Raw genomic sequence first — 13599 nt, forward strand, 5'->3', positions numbered from 1 at the left:
TTTAGGTTAGATGATTTGACAACTTTTAAGATGTCACCACATGATTACAATATATATAACAAACAGTACAGACAAAAGAACTTAAAAGTATACACATGTACGTCAAAAACAAAACAAACAACACAAGGAGAGTTAACATAGTTGTGAAAACGTGATACACTTATAACAATGCAAAGACAATTAAGTCAGAGCAATGTAGGAAACTACAAATCATAAACACCAAGGAAAGGCATGAGAACAGAACCAATCCAAAGCTTGCCATCTTTCTCTTCCACTTCACTTATAAACCTCAATCTCTTTCCTTCGTTATCCTCAAGTACCTCCAATACCTTTCCTGATTCACTCAGCTTTATGGCTGTAGCATGAGGTCTTCCTCCAGTGAACAGTGAGTGCAGGCGCTGGGGACTGATCGGAAGTCTAAGCACCAAATCTCTGAACCAAGTTTGACTAAGTGAGAGTTTCGCAAAAAGACCTTTCTTTGAGTGTAAAGCGACCCAGAATTCTCCATTCGAGTTTCTTCTGATGTTGTCAGGGAAACCTGGAAGCTCAGCAAACACTTCGTGTGTTCCTGCATTTGGACCAGAGAGCCAAAGCCTTAGGATCTTGCAAGTGGTTGTTTCAACTACCAAAACAAAAGACCGGTCTTTGCTTAGTGCAACGCCGTTTGCAAATGCAAGGCCTTGTAGTAAGACCGTCGCTTTCTTGCTTGATCTGTCATACTTGATAAACCTTCCAGTCTTATCGACGTTCAAAACAGCAGCCAAGAATTGCCTGAACATGACAACGCTTTGGAGTTAAATCATCATCACCAAGATAAAGGATAAACCAAGACTCAGACATCAAAGTAAGAACGTTCATAGTTTCACAAAACATGGATACTGATCCCACACAGTGCTTTGATTATACATACATAGTATCGAACACTAAACCAAACTTTTCTCGGTAGTAAGTTACCAAACTAAAATAATCATTCTTTTTTTCTATAAGAATGATGAGATATTTCTATTCATGTTACCTTCTCTGGAATCTGGCACTAGTATCTGTAAAGTATATCACATCTTCCTGCTCATCAATGTCCAAATCATTAGTGAAACGAAATGGCTGCCCCTCGGCTTCAGTAACCAAAGGTTTGGCTAAACCACCAGCAGGACCAACAACAAGAAGGCCAAAGTACGCATCCGCGATGTAGAGATCTCCGGTTTTCTTATCGAACCGCAATCCTAAGGGCCTTCCACACACATGCTCCAACTCTGGTGCAAATGGGCGAACACACTCCTGCCTAAAACCACAGATGAGTGTGATAATCTAAACAAAGAGTTCTAAAAATGTGTCTCACTAAATCCTAAGGTTATGTTGCCTCTAATCAAATCCACTGAAAATTCCCCACAATTCATACAAAAAGACAACAATTTTGACAAAACACTGAGCGATCACTTCAATTCCACCATCGAAAAACAAAGCCATAAACCAAATGCTAGGGTTGAAATTTCAGAATCTCTCGATCGAAAATTGTCAAAGTTTCTTTGAAAATGTACCTATTAGACGATGTGTAAGCGAAATCTGACCATCCAAGCGATTCACTGCGCCATTTCAAGACACGGCCGTCGGAGACACCAACGTACGGACCTTCACCTGCTGGATCGAAAGCTATACTCTCCGGACCAGAGGCTCCGGTTAGGGTAACCACTTTCGCCGACGGGAAAACATCACGCGAACCGGAGATCTCAGGCGGTGCGAAGATGCCAGAACCGGTTTGAGAAGTCCTGACAAGGATTGCGAGAACCGCAACAATCGCGGTTAAGAATACTGTAATGATCATCATGGTCATGGTGACTGGTGGTGGTCAGTGAGATTTGCACTCTGCTTCTTCTGTTACGAGAGAGCTTCTTTACTTTTGTTTCTCTTCTTGGAGAAAAGTCTTTAAGGTTAGAGAAATTACAGATACTTCCTTGTAATTGTTGTTTAATTAGGATTTAGACTAATTAGTTGTTAAATGATCAATTATCTACATCAAAATTGAAATGAAGAATACGAAATTACTGTTATTGGACTTATGTAAGCCCATGATTTAAGCCCATGATTTAATATAATGGGTTAAGCAGCCTATTTAAGTACTTATCACATTAGAGAAGAATTGATTACAATGCCAATAGCCCAGTAGACAAATGGTTGGAATATGAGTCAAATTTTTGTTTTATTAACAACAAGCTGTATGGTGTGCCGTCATTTCTTAAAAACTAAAAACTGAAGATTTTTTAATTTAATATCTTGTGAATTATTACTGCTATATTGTAATATATTATTGGATAATTCTTATTTTTTTGTCGACAGAAATTGGATAATTCAGGAAGCTCATTTTATATTGCTAGCCTCTTTTCAAGTTATTTCGTGCTAATGTCAAGGCGTTTAAAATGGTAAAATTCACTTTTAAAAAAGTACTTCGCTAAAACATGTTTAATTAAGAGAAGGAAAGTTAAATTAACATTATTATAAAGAAATACAAAATCTAGAAAATATTGTAACCAACACTAGGGAAATTAATAATCGATGTAATAAATTTTATCAATTATGATTAACATTTTCGTGGTATTATATTTTTTTTGTTATAAAAATTCAAAAACGAATAAGTTCAATTGTATTTTATGTAAAATTTTGTATGAGCATAAGAAAATTTCAGACATTAATACATTTTTTCTATTATAATTGACTTCCCTTTTTAGTATATCATAATTGATGTTTCTAAAAAGTAAAAACCAGGAGAAATGTGGCTAAGGGTTTAAAATGAGTATACTAGCTTGATAATTAAAAGATCTTATATAGGAACACAATCATACAACCTTTATGTATTAAATATGATACGTAATATGAAATATGAACTCACGCGATAAATATAATGATAAAAGATTGGGTTTCTTGGGAATATAGTACGTTTTAGAAACATAATAGGCAAACTAGTACGGGTACTATTTACAATTGTTCGTGAGAGAAAGAGTGTGAGAGAGGGTGTTTGAGAGTGTGAGTGTGAGAGATAGAGTGTGAGAGAGAAAGTGTCAGTGAGAGTGTAAATTTTTTTTTTAATTTCTTTTTTCTTGAAAAAAAAGTGTGCGAGAGTGTGAGAGAGTGGTCAGAATTTTATTTTTTTTAATTTCTTTTTCTTTCTTTATTGTATTTCATTCCCTCATAGTTTAATAACTAAAATGCTCGTTTGTAAATTTTATTTTTCTAAAATTGATTATATACATAAAAATCTATGTTTTTTCTCTATCATTTGATATGCATTTTGTTTTATAAATTTTAAAATTTATACTAACAAACACTGTACAAATAATATATAAACAGATATAAATCATTGTACAGATGTAGACCATTGTACAGAAAACAACTGTACAGCAGAATGACTGTACAGATGTAGACCATTGTACAGCAGAAGACAACTGTACAGCAGAATGACTGTACAGCAGAATGACTGTGCAGATGTAGACCACTGTACAGCAGAAGACAACTGTACAGCAGAATGACTGTACAGATGTATACCACTATACAGCAGAAGACAACTGTACAGCAGAATACCTGTACAGATGTAGACCACTGTACAGCAGAGGACAACTGTACAGCAAAATGACTGTACAGCCACCATAGATGTGAACAGAATACTATCTGTACATCAACCTGGATGTACGATATGTAATCTGTACAGAAGCCATTCACATATGAACTAATTTGCTGGAGAACCCATGTCCGAACTATCTGTACATCAACCTGGATGTACGATATGAACATTTTAAAAAGAGAATGTTGTGATATCAAAATCATACTCCTTCGTTCATCTCTAAAATCGGACTAATAATATGATTTCGATTTTACACTTTCCATTTAACGTGATGACTATGACTCACGATAACTTAAAAAAGATTCGAAGAAACAAAATACTATCCACTTATTTAAAAAGAACGCTTCATTCAAAACATTGACTTGTGAAGCACAACTACTAAAAATGTAACAAATTTTCAGAAGAATCGGAACAACCGAAACAAATTTACAAGAAAAGTCACTAAATCGGAAAACTGCAAAGCATAATACGAATTCTAAGTCTATCATTATTATCATAAGAAAATAGTTCCGTAATTGTGGAAAAAAAACGATATGATCAAACCAAATGAGATTTGCATGAAGATGCCATATGTCAGACCAACACAATGAGCTGTTGTGTCGATGAACTCACCATATGCCAATATTCGCTATTACAGACAACATATTTGTATAGTCAAATTTCATTAATTAACATCCACAGATCCAACACTCCCTTAACCAAACTTCCATAGATATTAGACTCAAAGGATCGAGATCGTTTTAAACTCACTCTGGCTATTCACGCTCTCTAACACTCCCTTAACCAAACTTCCATAGATATTAGACTCATTGGAATAATTAAGCATAAGACGAGCATCAAAGGACTTCAAATCAGTACCTTCCACAGATAAAACTTGAGTTGATCCAACCATACAAACTTGTCCTGTAGATTCCGACCAAAACCCAGAAAAATCGAAACTTGCTCCTCCCCAAGAGCTACGTCCGTCGATATGCGTTACCTGAAGCTTTTTCTTGCCAAAATCGCCGCCGTAATAAGAAGAAAAAGCTGAGGTTTTTGAGATTTGTAAAGTCAATTTGTCTTCAACCTTGTAAATCTTCCCATCACCCAACGTTTTGCGGATTGACATGGGTCTGAATCTAGCTGATTTAACATCACCATTCTGTGATTGATACCGATTGAAGAAAGAGTCGCCGCCGGAGAAGAAGCTGACATCGAAAGCAAGCGACGCACGGCTGAATACGGCGGAGGGAGATGGGTCGATCGGAGACTCCGGAACTATGTGGTTGCAGTGATCGGAATAAGGGACTCGTGGGGATATGTAAGAGTGAGGATTCACTAAGGATGCAAGGGTGAGTGAAGTTGCAGAGGTGGTCAGAAAGAGGAGGAAGAAGAGAAAAGGGTATGATTGTAAATAAAGGAATATTGAAGGGTAGTTTGAAGATGAAGAAGGCGGCCAAAAAGTCGCCATTGTTACGGAGCAAGTGAAGAACTTTTACATGCTCTGTTTGGATAATCAAAGAAAATTTCGTAAAAGAATCATAATCAAAAACAAGTGTGTATGAGAGAGATAAAAATTAATTTATGAGCCGAGAATTGCAACTCTTTGATTATCCAAACAAACATTGAAAATGAAGGTTTGAGGAAGAGATGAGAAGAGACGAAGAGGGATCGGCGAAGAGAGTAAAATAAATAAATTAAAAAAGAAACAAATAATATCTAATTGTAATGGCATGATCGTAAATAATATGGGTTGGTGAGGGTGTGAAAGTCAGCCAAATAGTGTAGCACAGTGAAAGGCAAGGATTTTGATAATTGTGAATAGTGCCCGTACTACTTTACCTATTATGTTTCATAATTGTACTAGTTTGCAATATATTCCTAAAAGATTTGCTGGCAAATATGGCAAAGGAAAAAAAAAAAAAAAGCAAAAGGGATTTGGTGTGTCAATAATGTGGCTCTGTACTCCATCGGAGGGACACTTCCCGTATCTTGAATATGGCCTAGCAGCCATTGTAAGGGCATTTTAAGTTTTGAGTTTATATATAAAAAAAAAAAAAAATTTATGATATAGTCGAATATATAATCTTGAAATGAATGAATAGCATTACATTTTCAACTTAACGAAGTAAGTGAAATAAGTACTCCATGTGCACGATTTCGTATGCTTAACTATACAATATTTTCATGTAGTTATAATTCTATACTTAAGGAACGTTATTTGCTTAGTGAAACGTGTAAACATTGATTAATAAGTACACGAGTTAAGTATATTGTCCCAATTCTCTCTCTCTCTCTCTCTCTCTCTCTAAAGTAAATATAATGGGAAACAAATGATAAAACGAAAATAATTAACATTGGTGTATGTGAGAAATTGAGAATAATCTTTTATATCAAACACATTTATATTTAACTATAATAATATTATTTAATCTTTACCTTTTTTTTATAAAGTAGTCTTCATATTTATCAATCTATCTGCATATTATACAGAAGAATGGTTTTTGACCAAAAAAAAAAATAAAAAAAAAAATACAGAAGAATGGTAATCGACGACAAGAAAGACAGAGGAAGGCTAATCAGATAGGGGAAACTGTTACCTGATATCATGAGAAAGAAAGTTGTAGCTAGAAGCCTATAATCATAGCCTTTTCTGGAAAAGAATGCAAACATCAATAATGGTATCCTTTTCTTATATATACCAATAATGGAAATTAAAAGGTGAAAAAGATAAGTATCGAACTCGATTATTGTTTGAATCTCTCTAAGCATGGTGTTCTTTTTGTTCTTGTTGTTGTTGTTGTTGTTTAATCCAATCAAAGCTCCTTGCTGATGTTACTTATATCGTTGTGAATATATCAAGCAAAGCATATTTTCGCTAACCTACTACATGATAACATTAAGCTCATTGTGATCTATGGATGATTTTTTTAGGATCTAAGAGCATTTCTATTGCAAGATTTTAAGGACATCTTTATCGGTGGGATAGAGACGGATATCTCACCAAACTATATTAATAAAAAAAGATAATAATTAATGAGAGAATCCGTTTCTCAAACAAAAAACGATGAGAAACGGATATACAAATTTATACACATGTCACAGAAAAAAGGCAAAAGAGAAATTGAAAATTGGTTCTTTATTGAAGAGACTCAAAAAATCCATTTAACCATTTGTTATCTTATAAGTGGTTTAATTTTATTTTTAAAACTAAAATTTAATTATTTATTTAAAGGAGTTTTTGCAACAATGCCATTTTTTCAATGCCACTTTTCAAAAATATCCATTTTTTTAAACCTTATAAAAATGCTCTTAAAAATATAAGATTTACACAAATATGTATGTAACTAGATTTTAACCCGCGGTGTACCGCGGGGCTATATTTTCTTAAAAAAATCAAAATGTAATTTTTTTGATAGATTATTTTGATTGTTAATTTTAGGATTTCACCCGTGGTATACTATCTTTTATAAATATCAACCCAAACCCGTCCCATCATATTACCCGTCCTGTGAAATTAAACATCATTTAGTTATTTTTCTTTTTAATAATACTTTTATTTAAAAGCTATATAATTCAAGTCAATTTAAAAATTTCTTTTAAATGGTTCCCATAAGATATATATACATATAAATTAAATTTGTATAGAGTTGAAATAATATTAATATTACAAACTTTTTATATAATTTAAATATTATAAATATTTTTAAAAATATGCAATATATATTTTTTGTTATTGAATAAGAGGATATTATGTGTAAGAAATGTAGAAAATAAGAGTTTAATATTTTTATTATGGAGTCGCAAGAAAAATCTTTTATTTCTATACATGTTATTCGTTTATTAATAATAAAAGAAAACAAATCCTTTAAATTAGATATTAACTAAAATAAACGCACCATAATTACTTATTAAGTAACAACCAATAAATTTCACCAAAAAATAGGTAACAACCAATAAATTCTAAACGCAATAATTAAAGAATGAGATATAAAAAAAAATATCAAATAAGATATAAGAATCTTAAAATAATTGAATATCTAAATAATTTAATTGTTAGTGTCGATTTTAATGCCTTCATTAATGTGGATTTTTTTTTTACAGAGAAATATTTCCTAAAGATTATCACATTAATGACTCAGAAAATTAAGGAAGATATGAATTTATGATTCTCGAAATCGTGTTGGTAATATCTTTAATTAATATTTTTCAAATTTAAATAATTAATGCCAATGGCATTCATCCGTAAATACATTCCAACTCCAGGATTTATTTGCTAAAAGTCATCCAAAAATGTATATATAGATATTATTAAAACATACACAAACTACATTTCTATGTATCTAAAATCTTATAAATACTTTATAAATACCTTATAAATGCATTTTAAATACCTTTAAAAGCCTTTAAAATATCTTGTAAAACCTTTGAAAAACTTTAAAAATCCTTTAAAATAACTTGTAAAACCTTTAAAAACACCTTATAAAATCTTATAAATACTTGGATCGAGTCTTCAAATAGTAGTTACAATCCATAAGTACCTTATAAACCTAATAGAACTTTATAAAAATTTCAGATTTAAAAAAGGGCATTTTTGAAAATGGACATCTAAAAGGGGCATTTTTAAAAAGGGGCACACCAAAAAGAGTATTTTTAACAATTTCTCTTATTTAAATTTATCAAAAAAATAAAATTTTGTGTTCTCTAAAATAGTATCTAAAAGATGGAGGTGCTGTAAACTATATTATGGTTTTATCACTCGTCTGTCTTTGCAATTAACTAAATTTATCTAAACGGGAGTTTTTTTTATAACATTTACATCATTACATGCATCAACATCTCCATATATTGTTCTAAATTATTCAATTAAAAAAAAAAGTGTACTAGCCTAAATAAAGTGTATTTATCTCTTCCGACCAGACAAGAGGAATTATCTCGCTCTCTATATATAATTTTAGATAATTAAATAAAAAGTCTCACTTTGTGATTATGTTTTATTTATTTATTTCAAATCCATCTATGATCATACAATATTATTTGATAACATTTTCTCGTCCATTTAATTTTGATTTTTAAAAATTCATGTGTGTATAATGCGTTGTCAAAAGTCCAAAACGAATGAATAAATTTTCTAGATGTTCATCTATTTTTTTTTTTTTTGGGTATTCATGATCAGGTAGTCACATAAAGTTTCACAAAGAATCAAAAAACATATAATAATTAATTGAAGCATCTTTTGGTCTACAAATTTTAACATGCACTAAATTTAAACCTAGATTATAAATTTATAATACGTACGTCGATGATTAATCTAGTATAAATTATTAATCTATAAAACCGATTGAAATAGATTGTAATAATTTACGTACTTTGATTATAATATGAAGTCATATATATGATAATGTGGGTCAACGGGAACATGGAAATATGTATATTGGCATATTGCTGTTTATATATAACTTGATAGTATTGTCTTAATTGATCTCATTATAAAATAATATAAACAGATTGGTCTCATTTATTAAAATTCTCAAAACATGTGAAGTTAATATCATTGCTGTATCGTTTAAAATAATGGCTGAGGTTTGGTTCACCGTATCAAGACCATAAAGCTCATTAAGCTAATTAAATTAGTAATATTGACCTAACTGTACGTAATCGTGTGGTTCATATATATAAATACATGTATACACACCGACGAGTGTATCTACAAGACCGATTGGGTACAAGTACAACCACTCAATGCACGCTCGCGGTTTGATTTTCCTATTATTAAAAGTTGGTTGATTTTGATTAAAAAAAGAATAATCGACATATCCTCCTATCCAAATAATGTTAGCATGTAGTTGACGACAAAAACTATAATATTTCGTCGCATAACAATTCGGTAAGCATAACCTACCTACTAGATTACAATAGAACAAAAACTTTGAATGATAAATATTGCAATATCACATTTAAAATTGCAAAAAGAGAAATCTTTTCTAACTCTTTCTAAATACATGTGCTTATCGTAACAATAAAGATGTCAATTACAATATAGAAAACAGCCGTTATTTCGTGTTTATGAGTTAGCAGACTTATTCGCGTCTTTTATAATCAAATACATAAACAGCCGTTAAATTTATAATGTTGAAATTTTTGTGAACAATTTTATTAACTCCGAGTTCAAGAATTAAACTTCCAAAGTTACAAAAAAAAGAAAGAAAGAAACATCAAAATAAATATGTAGTTTATGGTATTGGAATAGGGAAAAGTAGAGAACAAAAGAAGCGACCATTAAGGAAAAAAGCCTGAAGACAGGGGAAAGAGGAGAGGGGCCATATTGTGTGCATGGATTCTTAGCCAAAGAGTGCTCTGCCCTTCACATCACTTCTATTTCACTATTTATTTATTTATTGCCAATATTATATATATATATATATATATCCTATCTTATATATGCTTTTAAAATATCATATATATATATATATTCATTATATCTATATGTATTTATTTATCTTCTATATGCTTAAATATAATATATATTCATTTTAATTATACCCTTCAACACATCATTTTTGACAACGCATTATGATTATTACAAAAAAAAATTAATTCTATCCACTTTTTTATCAAATAAATTGTGGCGTGTTAATTGCAAATTTTAGTGAAAATTTGATAATAATAATAATAAAAAAAAACTGAAATTTGATCAATCCGAGTTATATCAAAGACATTTATATTAAAAAAAAAAAAACTCTACTGACCACTTTGGCTACAATTATGTTTAGCCAATATTATTGCTTACAAATAACTTGATGAAAAATATTTATATATATTAGGACCCTATATATTATTCAACTTTTCTACTTTACTTTCTTTCTATTTTAGTAAATTACTAATACTTTCTTACTATTTATATATACAGATGTATACATGGAACATAATTGAAATATATAGACCTGAATGAGTTTAGAAACCGGGATATTTCAATATCGAAGATAAGATTATCATCGAGCAAACAACCCACAAATGAATACTATAAATACAAAAATAAATAATCGATCAAATATCTTAACGAGAGATATAAGCCACTCAACTACCTCACTTGGACTCGAAAAACTTCTCGGATTACGTTCATTGCATGTGGTCCATTTCACATGTCACTATGACACACATCCACCAAATATGACATTCTCAGTTCACTTCTATGTACATAAAAAGAAAAACCAACTATGTAATATTTTTAAGGGTTTTCGTACCTAATTATGCTTACATTAACATGTTAAATTATTGAGTTTATATATATTATTAATATCAAATGTTTTAATTCTTCTATAATGTAAACATGACATTTGAACTAATAAATTCAAAGTTTCAAACACACACACAAATAATGTGTTCGAATTAACAATCGAATAATAAATGTAACATGGTCTAGAGATGGGAATGTGAAATATTTTGGTTCTTGCTTGGGATTTTTAGGTCAGTAAAAAAGCTATATTACATCTTTTTTCCAACTGAATATGATTGTTGATCAGATTCGAACACAAATACTTTGATAAAACAGCTAGCCGGTCTATAAAATGACGAGTGTCTCGTAATGTTTTATCTAGGGTCAAAAGCTGTGATGATGAAGGTGTTTGTGTTAGAGAGAAGAAGAGGAGAGAGGGGTCCAGGGTCCTCATAAAGGAGAAATGATGGATGGTTGCGATTAAGAGAGGAGGATATGTAATAAATTGAAGATCCATTCTCACTATTGTGGATTAAAAGCATTGTCTTCCCGACATTGTGGATTAAAATTAAATAGACCACTCGAGAACGAACCATATCTTTTTGGTCAATTCCACCATCCTTTGATTCCTTTTCTCATTTCTTCCTCTTCTCCACCATCTTTGAATTACTTGAGTGCCTTACTCTTTCATGTCTTTTATTTGGTCCATTTGTGTTAAGAAAAAAACAAAGTCGATTAACTTGTGGATTCATCATGTTGACTAACGATTGATTGAGACCGGTAGCTTTTCGGATTAATTAAGAGAAGATTTCATTTCGACTATACTAGGACATAAGAAGCAACGAAAACATTTAGGAAATTAACCCTTTCCATAATTTAAAGGACTAAGGTCATTTTTTTTTTTTGTTTTTGTTAAGTCTAAAAAACGGTTTTTGGTCGATTTAAACGAAATAGAATGTCTAGATCAATTGATCAATTTGTTTCATCTAGATTTGACATAAATTGTGGCGGTTTGGTACTATTAAACGCCTAGGCGGGAGCCTAATCACTGTCTAAACCTTTATATTGCATGGAATCAGAAGCGGGTACGCGGAAGCGGAGCGTTTGGAAACGTGGAAGCGATTTTTTTAGAAATTTTAGGAAGTGGGTACGTGTTGGAAGCGTGTATAGAAATTTATATATATATATATAATAAAATATTAAGCATTATATAATATTAAAACATATAATTAACAACACAAATCTAATACATAAATTTTAAATACTTTAACTACAAATAAAAACCAAATAGTTTATTTTCGCAATAAATAAAAATAAACTAGTTCAAAGTTAAAATTTTAGATCACTATCTTCACTCTCATTTTCTTAATCCCATCCAGTAAAATGGTTTCAAATTCCATTTTATCGATAACACATCATCAAATTCAAGTTTCTCAAAGTTTATTCAATTCAATTAATCATTCCAACATTTTCCAAATAGATAATTTATGTCGTGGTTATTTTGTTAAGCATAATCTTTTAAAAATAAAATACAAAAATTAGTATGCAAAATTTTTAAATTGCAAAATTAGTTTTGGTTTCTTTTAATTGTAAAAAATACTATAAAAATAATTTTATATTTCTTATTAATATGTGACTATCAAATTTTTAGAATGGAAACGCAAGCTTTCAAAATGGAATCATAAGCTTCCAAAATGAATTTTTTGGAAACGATATGAAAACGAGATTCCAAAAGCTTCCAAGAACTTCCGATTCCGACTAATATTCTAAAGCAGGAAGCGGACCTTCGACGAACCTTCTGTGCTTCCTAGGTCTAAACCACATTTTTAAACATTGTGACTAGGGTAAGAGAGAGAGAGTACTCCTTGTTGGAGGGATTTTGACGTGTGGCCCCAAAAGTTAGACACGTGTCAGGTATAGTAGATGAACATGTTGATAATGGCAATTATGATGATGATGAATGGGGCATGACCATGGGAAACAAATCTTTGCAAGAGAATCGATTTAAAATTGCCATGTCGTTGCCACCACAAACCCAACTGCTCATTATTTCACGTTTCGCTGAATATTGTTTTCTCTATTTTTATGTATTGAATTTAATTGGAGGAAAAAAACAATGATATGATAAACAAAAAAAAGGCATCTTTGATGACGTCACCTGTATCTCTCAAGATTTTGGCGGGTCCCGTTTCTGCATTTATTTCTTCATGAATTTAGACTTCAAAGGTTTGGGAAGACTATACATTTTAGTATTTTACTAAGAAAACTAGGAAAAAAAGTTTAATCAAGAATAAGTTGATCTTTAACGTAAAAAAAGGTTAAATTACTGAACTTTTTAAATGGTCTAAGTAGGAGAATATGAAGAGCAAGATGATTAATATTATATGGATGAAGAATAATATTTAACCAACAAAACCGTCTAAAGATTATACAAAAATGGATTTGTCATTTTTATTTGTGGAACTAGTAAATTTTAGTTTGTATTTTCAACGCTTTCATTTGATGATTAACAATTGTGATTAATTTTCTTCACACAAGTATTAGCCACCGAAATCATCTGACAGTCTTATTCATTTATTATGGATGTAATTTTTTTTTTTTTTTTGTCAAATTATAGATGTAATTTTTTTGATATTTAATATGTTATAGGTTTGGTCGTCCATCTTTGATTTCATGTTTTATAAATCTGATTGTTCATTAAATGTATACCGATATGTTTGTTACGGATATATTATACATTTGTTCGATAGTTGTATTTATGTTTTTTTATATGATGTTATAATATATTTATAAA

At 30.8% G+C, this 13599-nt stretch overlaps 1 protein-coding gene across 1 annotated transcript; it reads right to left on the bottom strand.

Annotated features, from left to right (window-relative positions):
- Positions 1 to 6: 6 nt before the first annotated feature.
- On the bottom strand, positions 7 to 1911 carry LOC9314196 (protein STRICTOSIDINE SYNTHASE-LIKE 10). The gene is made up of 3 exons (XM_002878082.2): positions 1536 to 1911; positions 1016 to 1279; positions 7 to 771 (listed from the first exon to the last, which is right to left on the bottom strand). Exons 1-3 carry the CDS (start codon positions 1826 to 1828, stop codon positions 204 to 206), a joined length of 1125 nt encoding a protein of 374 aa, XP_002878128.1. The 5' UTR covers positions 1829 to 1911; the 3' UTR covers positions 7 to 203.
- Positions 1912 to 13599: the final 11688 nt, after the last annotated feature.

Source organism: Arabidopsis lyrata, assembly GCF_000004255.2.
Source record: "Arabidopsis lyrata subsp. lyrata unplaced genomic scaffold ARALYscaffold_5, whole genome shotgun sequence".
Classification (NCBI taxonomy): Eukaryota; Viridiplantae; Streptophyta; class Magnoliopsida; order Brassicales; family Brassicaceae; genus Arabidopsis; species Arabidopsis lyrata.